This window comes from Thamnophis sirtalis, unplaced genomic scaffold, assembly GCF_051295495.1.
Source record: "Thamnophis sirtalis isolate CommonGarterSnake01/CBP01778 unplaced genomic scaffold, rThaSir2_p1.2 scaffold_13, whole genome shotgun sequence".
NCBI classification, from domain to species: Eukaryota; Metazoa; Chordata; class Lepidosauria; order Squamata; family Natricidae; genus Thamnophis; species Thamnophis sirtalis.
The window spans coordinates 42,903,111-42,928,237 of NW_028261393.1; the positions used below are offsets into that span (position 1 = coordinate 42,903,111).

At 43.6% G+C, this 25,127-nt stretch overlaps 1 protein-coding gene across 1 annotated transcript in view; it reads right to left on the reverse strand.

Moving 5' to 3' along the window:
* Nucleotides 1–7,566: 7,566 nt before the first annotated feature.
* The window catches only part of CYSLTR1 (cysteinyl leukotriene receptor 1), a 33,190-nt gene continuing 15,629 nt past the window's right edge, over nt 7,567–25,127 (reverse strand). Inside the window, exons 2-3 of the mRNA XM_087727121.1 lie at nt 18,232–18,321; nt 7,567–13,528 (exon numbers count right to left, since the gene is read on the reverse strand). Of these exons, the coding sequence (XP_087583247.1) occupies nt 12,498–13,511 (1,014 nt within the window). The 5' untranslated portion in view covers nt 13,512–13,528; nt 18,232–18,321 and the 3' untranslated portion in view covers nt 7,567–12,497. The remainder of the gene's footprint in view (nt 13,529–18,231; nt 18,322–25,127) is intronic.

The following is a 25,127-nucleotide window of genomic DNA, read 5'->3' on the forward strand; positions in this document are numbered from 1 at the left end:
ACACTTACGACCATTGCAGCATCTCTATGGTCACGTGATCAAAATTCAGACTCTTGGCAACTGGTTCATATTTATGACAGTTGCTGTGTCCTGGGGTTATGTGATCCCCTTTTGGGACCTTCTGACAACCCAAGTCAATGGGGAAGCCTTTTGGATCTTTCTGACAAGGGAAACCAGATTCACTTAACAACCAGGAGCCGAGGTGGCACAGTGGTTAGGGTGCAGTACTGCAGGCCACTTTAGCTGACTGATCTGCAGTTCAGCGGTTCAAATCTCACTGGCTCAAGGTTGACTCAGCCTTCCATCCTTCTGAGGTGGGTGAAATGAGGACCCAGACTGTGGGGGCGATATGCTGACTCTGTAAACCGCTTAGAGAGGGCTGAAAGCCCTATGAAGCGGTATATAAGTCTAATAAATAAATAAATAAATAAATAAACAAACAAACAAACCATGTTACTAACATAATAAGTACCGAGATCCGCTTAACAACTGTGGCAAGAAAGGGTGTAAAATGGGGCAGAATTAACCTGACAACTATCTCACTTAGTAACAGAAATGTGGGGCTCAGTTGTGGTCATAAGTCAAGGACTACCTGTACTAGTTATTGGAATACTGATGCCATGAGTGCTCTATCCTGTCCTATAGTTTTATGGCTGGCAGAGATCCCATCAGTCTAATCCCCTACATCAGGAGTGTCAAATTTGATTTTATTGAGGGCCACATCAAGGTTATGTTTGACCTCAAGGGGGCTTGGGGGCGTGTCCATGGGGTGTGGCCAGCTCAACGTCACTTGTGTCAGGTGCTACTGTGGAGACCCGAGTGCTCTGCCAGCAAAAACAGGTTCCCGAGCTCCGTTTTGGCTGTGATGGCCTCCTGCAACCCTCTGCCAATGAAAACAGAGTTTGGGAAGGCTGCGGACAACCCTCCTGAGCTCCGTTTTTGTTGGCAGAGGCACCATGAGCTGTTCCTTTGATGTTTCCAAAGCGGCCCTGTGGCCCAGATCTAAGCACCCCATGGGCCGGATCTGTCTTGTGGGCCTTGAGTTTGACACCTGTCCTATATAAAGCAGTATGTGCAATAAACAACACAACCACGGTAGAAAGATAGACATTAAGCTTCTCAATAAATAGCTATGAGAATCCACCAGCTTTTCAGTAAGGTGTCTACGGAGATTCTCAGTCCTCCAGGTCATGATTCTCCCAAAGGTGCGTTTTTCAAGAGGCAACTGGACTTTCTGGGTTTTTTTTTTGAAGATGTTTCGCTTCTATCCAAGAAGCTTCTTCAGCTCTGATGATGAGCACTTGGTTGAGAAGTGCAATGTCTTCAAAGAAAAACCAGAAAGTCCAGTTGCTTCTTTTCTAATCAAAATGTTCAATTTGTATTTATTTAGGAGATAAAACAAGAGATGAGATTCCTGATAACTACATCCACAAATATTTCTTTTGGTAGAATTATAGAAGCAGCTTGCCACAACTTCCTAAGATTTTGTTAAATATCCCAACAGTCCTGGAATTTGTAGGCAATCCTCCATTCCATCCTAGCGCTTTATCTAGGTCCAACATTTTTTAATTTCTGAGATCAGTTTTGATCAGCTAAATGCTGCCACCTGCAGAAGCATTTAATTTCGGAAGTTCTTCCTAAACTTTAATCCAAATTTTCTTCCACTCCCTTTTATCCTGACCTCTGAAAGCAGCAGAAAGGAAATCTACACTAGAAATCTGCTAATACAGGACCTATTCCACTTCTGATATTATGCCTCTTTCTAATTCTTTTTTATTATCTGGATTTTTCAACAGCTTCTCATAGAATCTGATTTCCAGAACTCTCCAAACATCTGTCTCAGATCATGGTCTATGTTGTTGTTCTTATTTAAACGTCAAATTCCAAATGAGGCAGGAGATCTAATCAATACAGAATGGGACTGCATATAAAGAAAATCACTGCAGATGGGGACTGCAGCCAAGAAATTAAAAGACACTTGTTCCTGGGGAGGAAAGCTATGGCAAATCCAGACAGCATACTAAAAAGCAGAGACATCACTCTGCCAACAAAAGTGGGTATAGTCAAGGTTATGGTTTTCCCAGTTGCCACGGATGGCTGTGAATGTTGGACCATAAGGAAGGCTGAACACCAAAGAATGGAGGCCTTTGAACTCTGGTGGTGGAGAAGACTCCTGTGAGTCCATTGGACTGCAAGGAGATCCAACCGGTCAGTCCTAGAGGAGATCAACCCTGACTGCTCTTTAGAAGGCCAGATCCTGAAGAGGAAACTCAAGTACTTTGGCCACCTAATGAGAAGGAAGGACTCCCTGGAGAAGAGCCTCATGCTGGGAAAGATTGAGGGCAAAAGAAGAAGGGGACAACAGAGAATGAGGTGGCTGGATGGAATCACTGAAGGAGTCGGTGTGAGCTTAAATGGACTCCAGAGGATGGTAGAGGACAGGAAGGCCTGGAGGAACGTTGTCCATGGGGTCGTGATGGGTTGGACATGACTTCACAAGTAACAACAATAATCAAGAAAATGTATACAAATGTTTTAGAGATGGTACTTCCCACCAGCAAGATTAGCTAAGATGTTTAAAGATATCTCTGCTAAATGCTGGTAGTATAATCAGACTCTGGACTCTTACTACCACACGTGGTGGGTGTGTCCTAAGGCAAAGGTATACTGGATAAAAATACATATTTGGAGAGAAAAAAATGATAAAGGATCATATAGATTTAAAACCAGAAATATTTCTGTTGGATATCATACCAGAAAAATGTAATAAGGGGACTATGTATCTAATACTACATGTGTTAATAGTGGCTACAATTGTATTTGCACAACATTGGAAAGGTGTGGAGACCCTAAGAGAAGATAATTTAAAAAAATACTAGAATGTGCAGAAATGGATAGATAAACACTTGAAATTAAAGAGAAGGAAGGCTCAGAATATTTTTAAAGATGGGATTCGTTTTATCAGTGATTAACTAATAGAAATAGACGTTAGAACATTTAAAATTATAAGAGAAGGACTAACTATACTATGGGGGCTTATTACAATAGCTTTTTATTAATATTAGTATCAATAATTAATAAGTATTAATATTATGATGAAAAAATACTATTTTATGACTACTACTACTGAACATTATTACTATTATGATTATTGCTCAAACTAATTGTAACTAGACAACACACTGTTTATATAGACACTGGAACTATTGCTTTTTTCATGTATAGCAAAAATAAAAATTTAAAATTTTAAAAAAATACAGAACAGGGCTAAACTTTCCCCTGCCAATCTAGAGATCATGTATTCTTTACGGTTACAGTAACCTGGAGAGGATAGTTATGTATATACTTTAAGGAAAAAAGATTGTCTTCCACGGACATATTGACATATTAATGATTTGGCTAATATCTAAGGGGCTCCCACAAAGGAGATGGCAATCAACCTATTCTCTAAAGGACCTCAGAGCATGGCAAGAAGCAATGGATGGAAACTAATCAAGGACAGAAGCAACCTAGAACTAAGGAGGTATTTCCTGACCGTTAGAACCATTAATCAGTGGACGAACTTGCCTCCAGAGGTTGTGAGTGCTCAAACACTGGAAGTTTTTAAAAAGAGATTGGATAACTATTTGTCTGAAATGTTATAGGGTCTCCTGCTTGAGCAGGGGGTTAGAGTAGAAGACCTCAAAGGTCCCTTCCAACTCTGTTATTCTGAATAGAAGTGTCAGGCCTGCAGCCATCTTTCCTTTTGGATCTTTGGACTGCCACACTTTCTATTATTCTAGTATGCATTTTCTATTGTGGGAAAATGGGAGGGGGGATTGTAAGGAGTTACATATTATGTAGCCATAACAAAATTCTTTCTAGAAAGTCAAGGTGATCCTTTGTCTCTGCACCTTTGCACCTGACCGGAACTGGATGGGTGGAACTGCCAGCTTGGCAGTGAGAGATTGGACCATGTGGTGGATTTGTGAGTGTGGGGACAAGATCTTGAACTTTCAACTAGGTGTGGAAAAACTGGAAGCTTTCAGATATGGGTTTTTCCAGATGTGCCAACATGGCTCTCTTAATAAATTGCAACTTTGAGCAGTGCTTTACCTAGGACTCTGATTTAATTTTAGATGCTATTTGGAACCCTGACTTTAACCCGAATCTCCCATTTTCCCACAATAGAAAATGCATATTAAAATAAAAGAACATGTGGCAGGCAAAAGATACAAGAGAAAAGATTTCTTTTCTTCTGCCACCTTTTCAACTGGTGCAAAACACTGTTAATAAGAGTGTTTGGAAAGACTAGAAAGATATGGATAAGGTGCAGTGCCTGTGCTTTCCACATTTTCATTGTATTCTTTTGCAGGTCCTCAAATAGATCACTGCCCGGTCAGCTTCTTGAACCGGCTGCTCCTTGGATACACTGACACCCAGCTACTTTCCTTGCCACTCATCATAGCCAATGGCCATGCTGGATGGGGAAGATGGACAATGATGCCCAGCGCATGTGAAAAACTTGGCAATATGTGTCTATCACAATGGGGTATTGTGGGCCTCCAGATGCACTGTCTGTTTTAGGCAGCATTCAACAGCAAGCAGTAATTCTACACATAAACATAAATTCTACACCGTTTTTTTGGGAGGCACCGTTTTTCGGTGGTTCTCCTTCTACCTCTCGGGCAGGTCACAGTTGGCGTTGGTTGGAGGACAGAGGTCGTCCCCTAGACCCCTTAATTATGGGGTGCCGCAGGGGTCGGTCCTGTCCCCCCTCCTGTTTAACATTTACATGAAGCCGCTGGGAGAGATCATCCGACGGCACGGGATAAAATACCACCAGTATGCGGACGATACTCAATTGTAACTGTCCGCCCCATGCCAACTCAGTGAAGCAGTTGACGTGATGTGTCAGTGCCTGGAGGATGTGAGGGTCTGGATGGGGGTTAACAAACTGGCTCTCAATCCTGACAAGACCGAGTGGCTTGTGTTTTTTCCTCCCACAAATTGGCAAGGTATTCCATCTCTCAGGCTGGGGGGTGAAATTATACGTCCGTCAGACAGGGTTCGCAATTTGAGAGTCCTCCTGGACCCACAGCTGACCTTAGATCACCATTTGTCGGCTGTGACCAGGGGGGCATTTGCCCAGGTTCACCTGGTGCACCAATTGCGTCCCTACCTGAACCGGGAGGATCTTACAACAGTCACTCATGCCCTTGTGACCTCAAGACTGGACTACTGCAATGCGCTCTAGATGGGGCAGCCCTTGAAGAGTGTTCGGAGACTTCAGCTGGTCCAGAATGCAGCCGCGCGAGCAATTGTGGGTGCGCCTCAGTACACCCACATTACATCTATCCTCCACGAGCTGCACTGGCTGCCTATTGGTCTCCGGATACGCTTCAAGGTGCTAGTCATCACTTATAAAGCCCTACATGGTATTGGACCTGGGTACTTGAGAGACCGCCTCCTGCCAATTACCTCCCATAGACCCATTAGATTCCACAGATTAGGCCTCCTCCGAATTCCATCTGCCGGCCAATGCCGGCTGTCGATCACCCGGAGGAGAGCCTTCTCTGTGGCTGCTCCGACCCTTTGGAATGAACTCCCTGTGGAGATTTGGACCCTCGCCACCCTTCAGGCCTTCCGGACAGCCGTTAAGACCTGGCTGTCCCAGCAAGCCTGGGTTGAGTTCCCCCCCCCCACTCAAACCTGTTGTGCTTGCTGTGTTTTTTAAATTGTTGTATCACTGTCCTGTTTGTCTTACTTTTCTGTATTTGTTCCCCTTCCCTTGGTTTTTGTTCAGCCGCCCTGAGTCCCTTCGGGGAATAGGGCGGCTTACAAATCGAATAAATACCAATACCAATACCAATACACATTAAAAAACCATTTTTTTAATTTTAATTTTTTTAATGCAACCCAATTTCATTACATGGCAAGAACATTTTTTAAAAACCCTACACATAGCATCATGATCAACATGTTTATAATTTGCATTCATTATATGGAGGGAGGAAGGGAGGAAATAGAAGGGAGAGAAAAGGAAAGGAAAGAAGAAGGAAGGGAGGGAGGGAGGGAAGGAGGGAGCAAGGGAGGGAGGAAAAAGGAAAGAAGAAAGGAGGGAGGGAGGAAAGAAGGAAAGGAATAGAAGGGAGGGAAAAGGAAAGGAAAGAAGAAAAGAGGGGGAGAGGGAGGGAGGGAGGGAGGGAAGGAAGGCTACATATATCCAGCCAATATCATAACAAAATAATTGGTACCGCACATGGGTACTTACATATTACATTCAACAAAGTACATTGTGCTTATAATGCAACATTGTTGACAACCACATGGACAAGGAGAATCCCTTTGGTACATAACGTGTGAAACTTCCCTTCCATTGGGCTAATCTACTCAGTTTTCTGGGAAGGAAGGAGCCAAGCATTTCACTGGCAAACCGGATTCCAAGGAGCCAAGCAATAGCTTAGCTCTCCACCGAGCATCACAGAGCGACGACTTAGCTCGTTAACACTCGCACAGCATTGGATACAAGGGGTTGAAGTGTTTCATTAGCTTTTGTGCAACTCTAAAACCCATGCTCCTTGAGGATTCGCTCCACCCCCCCCCCACCCCTCCTGCTACTTCTCTCGTTTGCAGAAGCTCTGCCTGATTCCCACCATGGCAAATGTTTGCGTTTCCCACTAACAGGGCAATGAATAATGGCTTGAAAGTTTGCCCAAAGGCCGCCTTGCTGAGAGGCTCCAAGGCTATTGGCATTAGTTCCTCAGCAGGCTACATTTTCTGAGGCTGAGCCACTGTCGCCTTTGAAGGAATGTCTTGTGTGCTTTCCCACTGCTCAGATTTATTTTGGCCTCTGCTTATCTCCCCACCCCCACCCCTTCCCTCCCCCCCTGGGCCACTGTTCTTTTGGATCTTGAAAAGAGGCTGATCCCACTGCTGAAAAACCAGAAACTTTGATTGTGGGAAGCCCTGTGTGTGTGTGTGTGTGTGTGTGTGTGTGTGTGTGTGTGTTTGTTTTACGGCTTTGTGCAGCCGACATGATTGGAGTTTGAATGGGGGGGGGAAGAGAGAAGGCTGGTTATTTTTTAAGGTCCACCCCTACTTCTCGTCTCTGAGCTCTTCCCAGCCACCCCGTTAAAACAGTTGCAGAAAATCATAACCCTAAAGCTCATTTTGTCACTGAGTTGGCTGCAGGCTTAGACTGGTGTGACCAGGATGTTAAATCATATCCAGCTCCCAAAAGGACATCCCAGCTTTGACCGAATCACCATGGCAACTTGCCAACCCAATGCTACTGAAATCTATCTATCTGTCTGTCTGTCTGTCTGTCTGTCTGTCTGTCTGTCTGTCTATCTATCTATCTATCTATCTATCTATCTATCTATCTATCTATCTATCTATCATCTATCTATCTATCTATCTATCTATCTATCTATCTATCTATCTATCTATCATCTTTCTTTTATCATTCATTATCAATCATCTATCTTTTGCCTAGCTATTAGCTATGTATCTAGCTATCATTCAACAATAATCTATCTATCTATCTATCTATCTATCTATCTATCTATCTATCTATCTATCTATCTTTTATCATTCATTATCAATCATCTACCTTTTGCCTAGCTATTAGCCATGTATCTATCTCTCATGCAACAATTATCTATCTATCTATCTATCTATCTATCTATCTATCTATCTATCTATCTATCTATCTATCTATCTATCTATCTATCTATCTCCCACCCAACAGAAAAGTTTTGTGATTTTGCATATGGGGCTTAATCGCCTTATGAGAGCCCTTATCTCTTTGAGATGGTAATGTAAGAGGTTGAATTTATATTACATTTACATTTACTTGAATTAGCCAACTAACTCCAGGGATTAGAGTTTTGCCTGGGATTACATACACTTCTGCTTGTCATCCGAATCGCTAAAACTGTTGACTGTGGAATTAACTAACCCTTTCATCTACCAAGATAGCAGTCCTAGAGCCCTGATGGTGAACCTATGGCATGCATGCCAGAGGTGGCACGCAGCACCCTTTCTAATGGCACCCGAGCCGTTTCCCCTGTTCAGCTCCGGCACGCATGCACATGTGCCTCCTGCTGACCAGCTAGCCTTTGGGTCTCTGCTGCGAATGTGTGGGGTGTGTGCAGGGGGTTGTGTGTGCATGCTTGGGGGGGCAGGATGCATGCCGTGGGTCACACATGGGGGTGGGCCACATGTGGGGGGTTACAATTGCATGTGCGGGAATCATAAACGCATGTGCGAGGGTGGGGTGCATGCGTGTGTGTGTGTGTGTGTGTGTGTGTGTGCATTGCATTTTGGGAGTTTGGGTGTGTGCACATTCGTGCACGTGCTTTAGGCACTCAGTCTGGGAAAGGTTAGCCCTCACTGCCCTAGAGAAACATAGGGCCTCTCTAGGCACTCTATGGGTATTTTGCTTTCACACATCTCCTCTCCAATGAAAAATAAATATATTGGCTGGGAGGAAGTGGATCGGAAATGGGACAAATGCCTATTATTCCATTTCTCCAATACACAGAGCTGCTTCTGAACGTAAGAAAAGAAGTCCATTCCTCTTTCCATTCTCTTTATTGGGCTACAGTTATTGTTGCTATAAATCATGGCCCATGATGTAGGTGGACCACAACTGAGCCCAGCATTTCTCTTGCTAAGTGAATTTTGCCCCATTTTACAACCTTTCTTGCCATAATTGTTGCAGTTGTTAAGTTAGTGACACGATTGTGATGTGGATCTGGCTTCCCCGTTGACTTTGTTCATCAGAAGGTCGCAACAGGTGATCATGTGACCCCAGGAAAGTGCAATTAGTCATAAATATGAATCAGTTACTAAGCTTCTGAATTATGATCACATGATCACAAGCATCCATTGCAGGGATGCTGCAATGGTTACAAGTGTGAAAACTGGTCAAAAGTCACTTTTTTTCAGTGCCGTTGTAACTTTGAACAGTCACTAAATGAACTGCTGTAAGTCAAGGACTACCTGTATTGGAAACCTCAAGTTTCCCAGTCATATGTCAAAAAATATTCCTCCCTTCTCCTGGAAATAGATTTGCTCTTGGCTCCTGCTTAGCCCTTAAAACTGAAATTAAATTGCCCTCCAAAATTTAATATTCATTTACTATTACATAGAGTTACATAGTTAAAAAAACACCTTTCCCCCCTTACCACCTCTCCTAAACGTTGAATGACAGTTTTGTTTCGGTTTTTACCTGGACTAGGATAAAAGACAATATTTCATAACAGATTCTCCTTCTTTCTCCAAAATCTCACTGTCCCACATCTCTTTTTGTTTGGTTTATATTTTTAGCTCTTGGCCATAATTGCCTCTTCTTTTAATAGCAGATTGCAAGTCCCAGTTTAAAATAAGAAGCTCAATTTCCTTTTCCACGTCAAAAAAAAAAAAAGCTTGCTTTTAGGATGAGAGAGAGAAGTCACCCATTATCAAAAGAGGATGTCCTCAAGATGACTCAGCTGAATATTCCTCATTCAACAGTTCTTTACCAAAAAGGGAAAACTCACTTCTTTTTATAACTATCAGTGTGGAGCCTTGATTAACCTTAGTTTTTCCCAATTCAGTATTCACCCCGACACATTATACCAAAATTATTAGAATCTCTCACCAGCACAAAGGATTCCAGAACTTAAAATGACTCCCTGGAGAAGAGCCTAATGCTGGGAACAGTTGAGGGCAAAAGAAGAAGGGGACGGCAGAGAAGGAGGTGGCTGGATGGAGTCACCGAAGCAGTCGGCGTGAGCTTCAATGTACTCTGGAGGAGGGTAGAGGACAGGAAGGCCTGGAGGAACATTGTCCATGGGGTTGCGATGGGTCGGACACGACTTCACAACTAACAACAACAACAGCAACAACAAAAATGTCCTATTCCTCAGGAAATTCCCAGGTTAGAGAAATATGGCTTTCCCCCCATATAGTTCATCTCAGCAATCCATATATGCTCAACCAGGGAATAGTCAGGTAACTTGTTGGAGTTGAAAACATCACAACAGGGGTAAGCAGCCATAATATCACAGAAGACATCAATTCCATTCCATTCTGACCAGAGCTAGAAGGGGCATTGGAGGTCTTCTAGTCCAACCCCTTGCTCAGGCAGGAGACACTATACCACAGGTGTCAAACTTGCCATGTCACGTTGATGTCATGTGACGTATCGTGATGTTTTTGGCCTTCGCAGAGCTGGGGTGGCCGTGGCCTGCGCGTGACGGCTCTGGCCCATGGGCCGCCCATTTCACACCCCTGCCCTATACCATTTCAGACAAGTCCAGTCTCTTCCTGAAACCCCACCAGTGATAAAGCACAACTTCAGAAGGCAAGCCGTTCCGCTGGTTAATTGTTCTCACTTTTAGGAAGTTTCTCCTTAATTCCAGGTTCCTTCTCTCCTGGATTAGTTTCCATGCATTGTTTCTTGTTCTGCTCTCAAGTGCTTTGGAAAATAAGTTGCCCCCCCTTCTTTGGGACAGCCCTTCAAATACTGGAGTATTGCTATCATGTCCTTCTTTTTTCTAGACTAAAGGTAAAGGTTCCCCTCGCTCATATGTGCTAGTCGTTCCCGACTCTAGGGGACGGTGCTCATCTCCGTTTCAAAGCCGAACAGCGAGCACTGTCCAAAGACATCTCCATAATCATGTGGCCGGCATGACTAAAGGCCGAAGGCGCGCAGAATGCTGTTGCCTTCCCACCAAAGATGGTCCCTATTTTTCTACTTGCATTTTACATGCTTTCAAACTGCTAGGTTGGCAGAATCTGGAACAAGTAACAGGAGCTCAGTCTGTTACGCAGTGCTAGGGATTCGAACCACCGGACTGCCAACTTTTCTGATTGACAAGTTCAGCATCTTAGCCACTGAGCCACTGTGTCCCTTTGGCATCTTAGCCACTGAGCCCCCTAGACATACCCAATTCCTGCAACCGTTCTTCATATGTTAAGTCTCCTTAATCATCTTAGTTGCTCTTCTCCGCACTTCTTCCAAAGTCTCAATATCTTTTTTTTTTGTAATGTGGTGACCAAAACTGGATGCAGGATTCCAGGTGTGGCTTTACTAAGCATTTATAAAACGGCACTAATATAACCAAATATATCCAACATGCTCTTCCATGTTTGGGTAAAAAGATGGAAGAACTTTGTTTCTGGTAAGCTTGGCATGCGGAGAGGTGTTCAAGCACGAATTGTCACGGGCTTCAGAGAAGAAGAAGCAAAGCGCTATTATGAAATCAACTTGTCTGGTTTAGAGTAGAAATCCCCAAAGTTTCGGGAGGTCATTGGATCCTTTTGGTGTCTTGAAAAATCTGATTGCAAAATGTCTTCTGGAGGAGGAAATTGTCTATTTGCAAAACAGCTTACTAGGGGACATAACCAGTTCTTTGTATTATATCTCATCTTTATTATTTTTAACAAATAAGATGTGTACATGTCCAGCACGCTTTCTTCCTCCTATTTTCCCCACAATAACAACTCCGTGAGGACGGTTGAGGAGAGAGAAAGAAGCACTGGCCTAAAGTCACCCAGCCGGCTTTCATGCCTAAGACGGGACTAGAACTCACAGTCTCCTGGTGATTGGCCCAAAGTCACCCAGCTGGCTTTCATGCCTAAGACAGGACTAGAACTCACAGTCTCCTGGTGATTGGCCCAAAGTCACCCAGCTGGCTTTCATGCCTAAGACAGGACTAGAACTCACAGTCTCCTGGTGATTGGCCCAAAGTCACCCAGCTGGCTTTCATGCCTAAGACAGGACTAGAACTCACAGTCTCCTGGTGATTGGCCCAAAGTCACCCAGCTGGCTTTCATGCCTAAGACAGGACTAGAACTCACAGTCTCCTGGTGATTTGCCCAAAGTCACCCAGCTGGCTTTCATGCCTAAGACAGGACTAGAACTCACAGTCTCCTGGTGATTGGCCCAAATCACCCAGCCACCTTTCATGCAGAAGGTGGGACTACAATTCACCATCTCCTGGTGATTGGCCCAATAATCAACCCAACTGATTTTCATAGCTGAGACGGGATTTGAACTCACAATCTCCCACTTTCTAGCCTGGTGCCTTAACCACTAGACCAAAGTGGCTATTACAAGGCATCAGCTTCAAAGCTACTTACAATATCTTTAGTCCTTTCTCTTGTCCTATTCCCCTGCTTATCACTGCCTCTTTTTTGAGCAAGTGGGCACGGTTCCAAACAAAGCATTGGGTTGATTTCATCATCGTCTTTATGTCTTAAAATATCTTTTAAGTTTCATTCAGGCCCCAGTGGCATATTTGGAGCAAGGAATCTGGTTGTAGCCAAACGAATGTCTGTATATATATACACACACACTTGCTCCTGTGTTGAGAAACTAGGTAAAACACTGACACACAATAACTGGCATCTCGGGTTGGCATCTTTGGAGGGAGTTGGTCAACTCATAGTTTGAGTTTTACAAGTTGCTAGACCTACAGTCTTCCAAAATGTATGTGTTTGCTAAGCAACCAATGAAAACTCCCTTATGAGTCCTTGTGTTCCCCCGTGATCCCATTCAATGCTTCCTCCACCTTTAAGGATGACTTCCGGTGATGAGCACTGGAAACCGAGCCCCTCTGGAAAGTGGAAAGTCTCCTGCGGAAATTGCCTCCGGAAAAGTAATAGAGAAGTGGGTTGAAGCAACAGTTGAAGGCTGCCAGGGAGTAGGTTATCACCACCGATTTCTGCATGTAGAGACTCTTCTCGCAGGAAGTCTCGTCCTTCATTAAGTGGAGGTGGACCGTGCGCTGGATGTGATATGGGGTGAAGCTCACGAGGAAGACAATGGTCACAATCAGGATCATCCAGATGGCTTTTCTGCGCGTGGCTTCTTTCTTCTGCATGGAATTCTTCAGCAGCTTGTTTAGGATCATGGCGTAACAGATGGTGATGGTGGTGAAGGGAAAGATGAATCCGACGAACAACGAAATGTAGTGGAGAACCATCAGCTTCCTCATATCCTTGCTCTTTGGGGGCTCAAAGCATTTGGTGATATTTTCATGAGATAACTGGGTGCTCTTCTGCAAAAAAGGGCTGGTGGTCAGGGTTACGAAGAACCAAATGCCCACGCAGACGATGATGGCCTTCTTCCGGGAAATAAATTGGATATTCCAGATAGGGAAAACGATGGCAATGCAACGGAAGAAGCTCATCGCCGTCATGAACAGGATGCTACAGTACAAGTTGACATACATGGCGTAGGAGCTGATGCGGCACAAAAAGTCACCAAAGAACCAGTTGCCCTTGTAGAGGTAGTAGACCACCCGCAGGGGCAGGGTGCATACAAAGAGAAGATCTGCGATGGCCAGGTTGAACATGTATATCTGGAAAGACGTCTTCTCTTGGCACGTCCTGATCAGGACACACAACACAAAGCCATTGCCCACAAATCCCAGGATTGAGATGATGGAGTACGTCACGGGATACACCTGACTCCGAAACTCATCAATGGTGGCATTGCATGACATGTTTTGCGTTGTGTTTGCAGGAAAAGCCATGGGAACACACTCATCTCCTAGGGAGCAAAAAGGGGGAAAAGAAGGAGGGAGAGAGAATATATAAGACAGAGTGAGATTCAAATGTAAAGATGCTACCAATGAAGAAACTCAAAAAACTGATTTCTTCTTACACAATTTGTGGGAGAAGGAATGGCAGAACCTGGGGGTGACATGAAAAGAGGGATCAGCCTAGAATCCTTATGTAGCAACAAGTGAACTAAGTCCAAACAAAGGAGTGGAATTCAGCAGATTCTGACCAGTTCTGGGGAAACGGTAGTGGAAATTTTGAATAGTTCGGAGAACCGGTAAATACCATCTCTAACTGGTCCTGCCCCCATCTATTCTCTGCCTCCCAATTCCCAGCTGATTGGGAGGAAATGGGGATTTTATGGTATCCTTCCCCTCCACACCCACCAAGCCACAGCCACGAAACCACACCACACTGAACCAGCAGGAAAAATGCTTTAAAAAGTGAAAAAAAGTTGGCCATACCCACCCAGTCACATGAACACCCCCCCCCCCAAGCCAGGCCCACAGAACTGGGGGGGGGGGATTAAATTTCACCACTGGACTGCAGCTAAGTAATTAAAAGACACTTGCTCCTGGGGAGGAAAGCTATGGCAAATCTAGATAGCATACTAAAAAGCAGAGACATCACTCCGCTAACAAAAGTGCATATAGTCAAGGCTATGGTTTTCCCAGTTGCAATGGATGGCTGTGAAAGTTGGACCATAAGGAAAGCTGAGCACCAAAGAATGGAGGCCTTTGAATTATGGTGCTGGAGAAGATTCCTGTGAGTCCCTTGGACTGCAAGGAGATCCAACTGGTGAGTCCTGGAGGAGATCAGCCCTGACTGCTCTTTAGAAGGCCAGATCCTGAAGAGGAAACTCAAATACTTTGGCCACCTAATGAGAAGGAAGGACTCCCTGGAGAAGAGCCTAATGCTGGGAAAGACTGAGGGCAAAAGAAGAAGGGGACGACAGAGAATGAGGTGGCTGGTGGGAGTCACCGAAGCAGAAGGCGTGAACTTAAATGGACTCCAAGGGATGGTAGAGGACAGGAAGGCCTGGAAGAACATTGTCCATGGGGTCAGGATGGGTCAGACATGACTTCAAAACTAGCAACAATATAATTAGAAGTTCCCCTAGGAATCATCTCCTGGCTTACATTCTGCATTGTATCTAAGGAGATTTTTAATTTATTTTTATTGCAGACAATATAATGAGACAACCAGAAGGGGGCAATCCTGGTTAAAAAGGATTAGACTATATCACTAAGTAAAAGAACTGATGACATTCTCGGTCTCAGCGGAAAGTGCAATATTAAATGGAAAAAAATGACAATAGTCCTGCAAAGAATATATATGGTGTGATGTGCCAGACTGGAAGGATGTACATTTCTCTCTGACTCATTAAAATATCATGTTTACTTTTTGGAATAATCCTCTGCGGAATTGAAATGACCTGTTTTGGGTACCCCTGGAATCTAGTGATGGCTAGATGGCCTGAAACACCATCGACTGATGGAAAATTAATTGCAAAGCCCAATTTTTCTAGCAAGAGAATCCAGCCACTTTCCTTGGCATCTCCAGCTAAAGCAAAAAAAAAAAAAAAAGTACTGTATTTTTGAGAGTATAAGACACTCTGAAGTATAAGATGCACCTAGCTTTTGGAGAGGAAAACAAGAACTGGCTAGCCCGTCAGGCCTGGGGACAAGGATAGCCGCCCCTCCCGAATGATGAATGTATGTTGCTTATTACTTTTATTATATGTGTCTATGTCATTGTTTGTGTTCCCCCTCCCTGATTTTATGTGAGCCGCCCTGAGTCCCCTCAGGGAAAAGGGCGGCCTACAAATGTTAATAAAATCTATAAAATCTATAAAAAAGGATAACATATCTTCCTCTGCCTCCCAGCAATTTGCCTCCTTGCAACAAACAGCAAATAGTACAGACAATGTACACTGTTTGTAGTGTTACATTTCAGACTATACTTGTATGGATGCTGTTAAAATTGTTGGGGCTTTCTGAAAGTATACTATTCTCTGCTATTTAAAAGAAGATATAATAGCACTGGGTCTCTTCAGATCAAGCATTTATTTTAAAAAGCTTCTTCATTTTGTTAAGCTGTCTAGAACAATAATGAAACAGTCTTTAAAAAATAAGTCTAATAATTTGAACATTCTATAGGCATTTATAGTTATTGACTTACCTCCTTGCAGCAAACAGCCTGATTAGCACACACACAAAAAAAATCTCCCTCTGCCTCCCAGCAAATTGCCTCAGGGAGCAAACAGCAAGTTTCACTTTCAATTTCAGTAGGGGCCTCCCGATCACCAGTTGTTTCAGGCTGCAGGGATTGCCATAGCCTATTGCAGCCTCTGCAAGCCCCATATTCCCCGTTTGCTGCAAGGAGGTAAATTGCTGGGAGACAGAGGCCAAAGCCCTTCATGGTATTGGATCTGGGTACTTGAGAGACCGCCTGCTGCCAATTACCTCCCAAAGACCCATTAGATCTCACAGGGTTGGCCTCCTCCGGGTTACGTCTACCAGCCAATGCCACCTGGCTACTACCCGGGGGAGGGCCTTCTCTGTGGCAGCTCCGGCCCTCTGGAACGAACTCCCCGCAGGGATTCGGACCCTCACCTCTCTCCAGGCCTTCCGAAAAGCCGTCAAAACCTGGCTTTGCCGGCAGGCCTGGGGTTGATGAGTTCCCCTCCCCTCTCGACTTGTATGATTGTGTGATTCTTGGCTATTTTAATTACTTGTATTGTGTTTTATGTTCCCTTTTCCCCCTTTTGAGTTGTTCGCCGCCCTGAGTCCCTCGCGGAGAAGGGTGGCATACAAATAATAAAATTCAATTCAATTCAATTCAATTCAATTCAATTCAAAGGGTTGGGGCCGGTGGGTGGGTGGGGCTACATTCGGTATATAAAACTCACCCAAATTTTCACCCTCTTTTTTGGGGGTAAAAAGTGTGTCTTATGCTCGGAAAAATATGGTATGTTAAAACCCAGGAGGTAGTGTAGACAATGCCACACTGGATGAACCAACGTTCACCACTTTCCTTCCCTCCTAGATGTGCAGCTTATAATAATAAAATCTTGATTTTTTTCCAAAGATAATGGATTAAATTGAAGATGCAGAAGAAACTGAAAATATAATGCCCCATTAGAAAAAAGGAAAAGCATTCTTCACTTTGGAAAACCTCAAAGAGTACATCCCAAATTGCTATATTACTTAGCAAGTCTCCAGACCATTCCAAGTAGCTGTATTGTGTAGAAAAATTGGGCATATAAGCCTACCCTTGATTATTCATCTTCACTGAAACCATTTACCCCAGTTAAGGGTATCTTCTATTTCAGACTCCCTCAAATCCTATTACTAATTGCCAATCCATGCCCCTAAATTCCATAAATGTATATACTATTAAAACTCTCACTGTTAAGACTTTTAACTGGGCAAGAGTGCATCACAGGGAAACAATTTTTGGATCAAACTACCTTAAATGGGCCAATGTGTCCAAAACCATGACTCCAGAAGGAAAGAAATTTGGGAAAGTTTTGGTTGCTTCAGGGCTATTGGATGCTACTGCACTGCTGCTGCTGTCATGAGAGCTTCATTTCAATGTCCCATGACAGTTTCCAAGGCAGTCTCACAATCCCTTACTCCTTCCCTTACCCAGCAGCAGCCACTTACCTGCCTGATGGGAATGAAGGGCAGGGAAGGGCAGGGAAGAGAAGGGCAGGGCAGGGCAGGGCAGGGCAGGGCAGGGCAGGGCAGGGAAGAGAAGGGAAAGGAAGGGAAGGAAAGGAAAGGACAGCGGACGGGACAGCACAGGGAAGGGAAGGACAGGACGGGACAGGGATGGGAAGGGATGGGAAGGACAGGACAGGGAAGGGAAGGAAAGAGAAAGGAAAGGAAGCAAAGGGAAGGGAAGGACAGGACAAGACAGGGAAGGGAATGACAAGGAAGGGAAGGGGAATGAAGGGAAGGGAAGATTTCTGATGTTCCTGACCAGATTCGCAAAAGGAAACTTAATGAGAAAGCCAGCAGGAAATCAGAAGTCCCTCCTGCTCCCACTACTTTTTTTTGGCCTGCCTGTGGTCATTCTGTTTCTCCGTTTAAGTAAGGAAATATCTCTGACATGATCACCCAATGGGGCACAGATGGTCTCTTCTCAACAATTTGGAAGAGTGGGCACACCAGGTATGACGTCTTGAAACTAGAGCCTGCATCCAAACATTATCCAACATTGTTTCTTTAACAAAGTAACAGTCTACACTTCCTTTGCACCCATAAAAAGATTGCTGGGGAACGTAGCTGAAATGCAGATGGAGGCATTGATTTAAATCCAAGGATTGAACTAGCCATGGACAAATACCACCATGATTGAAGCACAAACATACAGATGGCAAAGGTATAATACCTGTTGAAGATGGGGCCACAGTTCGAAATTGTGTGCGCACAGCCCCTTGTATGAGGGATCCTTGGGGCTTTCTGAGCTTGGTGGTTTTCCTGCAGAGGTTTTGTGACCCCAAATATGCAAAGTGCACTGATGATGTTGCCTAGTTGGGTAATGAACCGTCTGCAAGAAAACCACCAAGCTCAAAGAGCAACAAGGAAGGACCCGTCATTTCAAACCTAAGTTACAAATATCCTTCTTAATCAGAGCCCTTCATAAATTCTCTCCAAGCCAAACAACGGTTCAAGTTCTACTCACATCCTTCTGAAGATTTCTGCTTTCTGAACTGAGATGAGATCCTCCAGAAAGATGTGGCAGAGGTGATAACTGGACCAAAGATCTCCAAATCTGTTAAGAAAGAAAGAAAGAAAGAAAGAAAGAAAGAAAGAAAGAAAGAAAGAAAGAAAGAAGGTGGGGAGGGGGAGGGAGAGAGAGGGGGCGAGAGGGAGACAGAAAGAAAGAGAGAGTGAGAGAGAGAAAGAGCAGGAGGGAGAGAAAAAGGGAGTGAGAGAGAGTGACAGTAGGGAGGGAAGGAAAGAGAAAGAAAGAGGGGGAGGGGAGGGAGGGGAGGGAGGGGAGGGAGGGAGAGAAAGAGAGAAAGAGGGAGGGGGAGAGAAAGAGGGGATGGAGAGAGAGGGGGGGCAATGAATCTCTTTCAGTAAGTTGGAGTCCGGGAAAATGTCCCCCCCCCCCTAAAATTACTGTTTTGAGACATGGTTAAGGAATAAGTGTTCCCAACCACATTTTTTTAAGTGCTTCCTGGAAAATTACAAAATTAAATTGCCAAAACTGATTGAAGCACAAACATCAAACCCTTCAGCTTGAAAAAAAACAAAAACAAAAGCATCTATAATATAGCAAGAGGAAATCTTTTAAACCTCTACGGTATATGCAGGGATGGTTGAGGATCAGGAGCTGCACAATCTTCCTTCAAATACTCAAACAGGCATGCACACAACCACAACGGACTCCACATGTACCAGCAAGCCTACACACAAACTCTGAGGCAAATACATCCCAGGAAGAACACCGTCACAAACAGAAAAACACACCCACAAATTCTTCTCCGAGTGATTGAGGCTTGAAATACCATATTGCAAAGCTTCTTTTCTGGTAATATTGTACTGCAAACTAGGGCATACAAAACCTTTGCCAGACCAATTCTCGAATACAGCTCGTCTGCCTGGAATCCACACTGTATATCGGACATTAGTAAAAATCTGTCACCTGCACCTCCGTAACTGTCTGGCTTGGCTCTGCAACCAAGACAAACATAGACTTCAACCAAGGGTGGGTTGCTGCTGGCATTGCTGCTGGTTTGCTTCGTGTGCGCATGTGCAGTTGACTGTAAATTGTTATGCGCATGCACAGAACATGAAAAAAAATATTAAAAAGCATGCCGGCAACAGCAGCAGTGACAATGGACCTGGTTCAGGGGTGTGGCCAGCCTGGGTCACTGTTGGTTCTGCGACCAAGGCCAAAATACCGCTACCAGTTCGCCCAAACTGGTGCGAACTGGTAGCAACCCTCCTCTGATTTCAATGGATAATTAGAACTGCAGAAAAAATTGTTACCAACTTTCCTTCCATTGAGGACCTGTACAATGCCCAAGTCAAAAAGAGGACCATGAAAATATTTACAGACCCCCTCGCATCCTGGACAGAAATTGTTTCAACTTCTACCCTCAAAACAACGCTATAGAGCACTGCACACCAGAACAATTAGACACAAGGACAGTTTTTTCTCAAATGCCATCACTCTGCTAAACAACTAATATCCACAACACTGTCAAATTACCTAGTAAGACTGTATTACTATTATTTTTCTCTCCCATCCAATTATCTATCTCTCCCCACTATAACAATGTTGCTTGTATCTTTCAATTTACATTGTTTTTATTTGTTTCCTAGTATGATTTGATAGCTTATTAGTAACCTTGGCTATCACTAAGTATCTTTTTATTCTTGATGAATGTATTTTATTCTCCTTATGTACACTGAGAGCATATAAACCAAAGACAAATTCCTTGTGTGTCCAATCACACTTTGCCAATAAAAGAATTCTATTCTATTCTATTCTATTCTATTCTATTCTATTCTATTCCATTCCATTCCATTCTACTCTACTGTATTGTAGTCTATTGCAGTGTTTTTCAACCTTGGCAACTTGAAGATGTCCGGACTTCAACTCCCAGAATTCCCCAGCCAGCATTCGCTGGCTGGGGAATTCTGGGAGTTGAAGTCCGGACATCTTCAAGTTGCCAAGGTTGAAAAACACTGGTCTATTGTAGTCTATTGCATTGCATTGCATTGCATTGCATTGCATTGCATTGCATTGCATTGCATTGCATTGCATTGCATTGCATTCTATTCTATTCTATTCTATTCTATTCTAAAAGTAAAAGAACACCTTGAGAGCCTTCAAATATTCTTCTAGGCATTTTTTGCAGACAAGGAGGATGTCCGGACTAATTCTAAGCTAAAATGTGTCAGCACACTTCCTCAAGGTTTTGTACCCTTGAGAATTCAAGGGTAGAAAACTTTCAGGAAGTGGCAAGATACATTTTAACTTAGAATTAGTCCGGACAAGATTCAAGGGTCAGGTGCCAACTTTCTTTCCTTCATCAGAATTCCGTGCTATTGTTGTTTTGCAACTGGTGGTGGGAAAAGGTTGCTTCCCTCTAATCCCCCTGCCCAACCCAACCCAACCCATCTCTCCATCTTTCTGCTGTTTTCCTGCTTCTGAGTGAGGAGAGTCAGGGAGGCTGCAGACTAGCAGAGGCGATGAAAGGAAGAAGGCTCGAATGTATCTGAGTCATTCAGATGGAGCAGGGGAGTTTGTGTTTGTGTAGTGTATGTGTGTGATTTTGTAGAAAAGCAATATAGTGGTGATGGTGGTGGTGGGGAGATTCAACATAGCCAAAGTCAGAAACCAGGTTCTTTCCATGGATCACACTTGTGAGCAACCTGTGACAGGATGCTAAAAAAGGCGTCTGACTTAAATCTTGATATCTAAATGGTAGCTGCACAGCACATCCGTTAGCTCAGGGGTGTCAAACTCAAGGCCTGAGGGCTGGATCCAGCCCCCAGGGTGCTTAAATCTGACCCATGACCCTGCCCTGGAAACAGCGAAGGACCAGCCCAGAGTGCCTCTGCCAATGAAAACACATATAGCCCTCCCAAGCTCCATTTTTGCTGGCAGAGGGTTGCAGGAGGCCTGTTGCAGCCAAAAATGGAGCTCAGGAGCCCGTTTTCACTGGCAGAGTCCTTGGGCCACCACAGGTTTCTGCGACATGAGAGACATCAAGCTGGCCATGCCCCCCCTTGGCCATGTCCCCCCCCAGTTCCTCAAGGTCAAACATGGCTTGATGCAGCCCTCAATGAAATCAAGCTTGACACCCCTCCATTAGCTCAATAAAGGTAAGGGTTCGCCTCACACTTATGTGCTAATTGTTCCCTACTCTAGGGGGCGGTGGTCATCTCTGTTTCAAAGCCGAAGAGCCAGCGTTGTCTGAAGACTTCTCCGTGGTCATGTGCCCGGCATGACTAAACACCGAAGGCACACACAACGCTGTTACCTTCCCACCAAAGATGGTTCCTGTTTTTCTACTTGTATTTTTACGTGCTTTCGGACTGCTAGGTTGGCAGAAGCTGGGACAAGTAATGGGAGCTCACTCCGTTATGCAGCGCTAGGGATTCGAACCGTCAAACTGCCGATCTTTCTGATCGACAAGCTCAGCATCTTAGCCACGGAGCCACTGCGTCGCCGGATTAGCTCAATAGAATATTGCTTTCTTGACATCTTTGCGGAACTGTTAAAGAAGCCGGAGGAGGGGATAGAGGGAAACTAGTCTTTACTTGCAAACCCTATTTAGGTTTAAAGTCTTCTGTTTGCACAGATTGTGCAAGATTCAAATTTGAGCCATGCTGAATCATAAACTTCCCTTTTAACTTTGACCAGTGGGTTGGCTGGATCTTAGACTGGAGGTTTTAAAGTTGACCTCTGAAACTTCCAAATAGAACTAGTGAAATTTTGGAGATAGCATGCTAGCAAAAAAGAAAAAGAAAAGAAGAATCTGACTTTATATTTGACCTGACTTTAGTTTCCGACTGTTCCAAGCAATTTTCTCGGAAAACTCCCCAGGTTGAGCTGTCTTTTCTAAAGAATCTCTTATCACATAGTTGTTTACATCTTCTTGTTCAACACAGTTCTTTCATTATTACTAGCTGGCATTTGATTTTCCTGTTGATTCTAATTTAAGTAATATGTTGCAATTTACCATGCTATTTTTTCATGGTCCTTGATCTTTAAACAGTTTGAAGTCTGGATATGTCAACCTTGAGCCAATGAGAATTGAACTCCTGGCAATGGGCAGTCAGCCTGAAATGCGGCATTCTAACCACTGTGCCACAGGAAGGAAAATGAGAAAGGGAAGAAGGGAGGGTGGGAGGGAGGGAAGGTCAACCTTGAGTCAACCTTGAGCCTAGTGAGATTCGAACTGCCAAACTTCTGGCCATGATCAGCAGAAGTAGCCTGCAGTAATGATCTCATTTCCAGGTTTTAATTAGATCACAGATTAATCCAATTGCTTCAAAAATGCTTTTCGGCTCCCTAACTGGCTTCTTGGGATGTCCCTGATTATAGCCAGAAGCACAGCAGGGGTTTTGCTAGGAAAGACTGTGAACATGTCCTTCTGGCCAGCTGAAACAACAATGAAAACCGGAATAGCATCTTACAGGAACAATGCTGCCAATCTTAAGATCTTCCCAGGGGCATAATAGAAACACAATCGTTTTATGGAAAATTTAAGGGAGACCCCAAAATGTTTCACGCTCGGTTTATTTGCTTAGTTTTAAATCTACCTGGCCCCACAGAAATTTATCTAAACGATACTTCTGTTAGCTATGTGCAGTCACTATCTGCTGTTGAATCTCCTGATGACACGATTTTGATCACTGTTGAATAAGAAAGCGAGAAATGAGTAAAGGTTTTTAAAAAATGCTTGGCATAAAAACAATTATTCAGCAATCTTTAAATACAAAAAAACCCCCAAACCATTAGGGGGAACAAATGAGAGCTAAGCATAGAATAAAACTTAAAACGTTAGAGTAGAAAATTATATATATGAATATATATGAATTATATATATGAATGAATTTCATGTTGGATTCCAATTTTGTCTTACTTAGAAGAGTCTTAATTAAAATTAAAGAATAATCTTAGGATACATTTTACTGCTACATGCACTTAACTGGAAATAAACATTAATGCAGTCAGTGGGGTTCACTTCCTATGGGTACAAAAAGTACTTTTATAATAGAATAATTACAAGTACTCCTTACTTAAGGATAGTAATTGAGACTGGCAAATCTGTTGCTGAGAGACACAATCATAAGCCACAATGTCATGTGACTGGGCTGACTTATGATGGCAGGTCCAGTAATCCCAGTTGCCATTGTTAAGATGAATACAGCATGGCTTCAGCATCCATTTGTGGCTTCCTGCTGGCTTCCCCATTGACTTTGTGGGCACTGAAGGTAAGCGATAATGAATGGGAATGACTTAGACTTACATACCACTTCACAGTGCTTTACAGCCCTCCCTCTCTAAGCAGTTTACACACGCATCATATTGCCCGAAACAATCTGGGTCCTCATTTTACCCACCTCGGAAGGATGGGAGGCTGAGTCAACCTTGAGCCCGGTGATATTCGGACTGCCAGATTGCAAGCAGCCGACAGTCAGCAGAAGTAGCCTGCAGTACTGCACTCTAACCATTGCGCCACTGTGGTTCTTAATAATTATATGCCTGCAAGATGCTGTGTCCGTCATAATTGGAAGCTGGTTGCCACGCTCCTGCATCAGGACCATATGGTCCATTGGGATGCTAAAATAGCCACGACTTTGAGGAATGGTCATAAGTCTCCCCATACAGAACCATTGTAAATGGTCACGGAACAAGAGTGTCAACTGGGACTACCTGTATACTGAAGGTGAATCAACGCCTACCCTTAAAACGACACTGTAGAGCACTGTACACCAAGACAACTAGACACAAGAACAGCTTTCCCCCAAATGCCATCACTCTGCTAAACAAATAATTTCCTCACCACTGTCAAACCATTCACTAAGGCTGCATTACTATTACTATTAGCCTTCTCATCATTCCTATCACCCATCTCCTCCCACTTATGACTGCAGGACTGTAACTTTGTTGCTTGTATCCTTTATATTGATATTGATTGTTTCCTGATTGCTTATTTGTACCCTATGACTATCATTAAGTGTTGTACCTTATGATTCTTGACGAATGTATCTTGTCTTTTTATGTCCACTGAGAGCATCTGCACCAAAGACAAATTCCTTGTGTGTCCAATCACACTTGGCCAATAAAGAATTCTATTCAATTCTATTCTAATAAGGAAATACTAGAATATAATATACCAGAATAGAATTAGTAGAAACTTGTTATTTGTTATTCTGTAAACCTTTCTAACACATACATGTAAACATTTGTTTTCTGTAACAGACATATATTACGCTCTTGTTATATACCCGTTTCCTGCAACTAATTTCCTGCTGTAGTAGGGTCTGTAAAACATCTGGCATTTGTCAAAACATGATTCTTGCCATTTGGACTCTTATCAATCTCCCTCCTGCAATCTATGGGCATAGAACGCTAAAATAAAATGAACAAACAAAACACAATGTCACATCTATGTAGCTGATCAAATGAGAATAAATATGAAGACATTCATGCTTTCCCCACATCTGCTCAAATGAACGCTCAATGCAAGGCACCCATGGCAAAACTCTTGAGGCTCCACACAGGAGTACCTTACATTGTACATTTTATTCTCCTGCTTGTTTACAGTTTTGCTTTAACCGTGCTAGATTTATGGGACAGATGCTATGGGAGTTTGAAGTATTTTCCCTGAGTGTCAACCTTCCTGCGCCTCAGAATCTAATCTCAAAGCAAATTTCAAAACAAGAACGAAAAGGAAAATTATTTTCAGGGAATAAATCACAGGGATCAGCAAAGCTTAGCAGCTAAGTATGTCTATCCTATTAGGAAGACACTCCCAAACATGTGTTCTGTATGCATTTATTTGCCTGGGAAGAATGAGAAAAGGGAAAAACCTCCAATTAGCTATT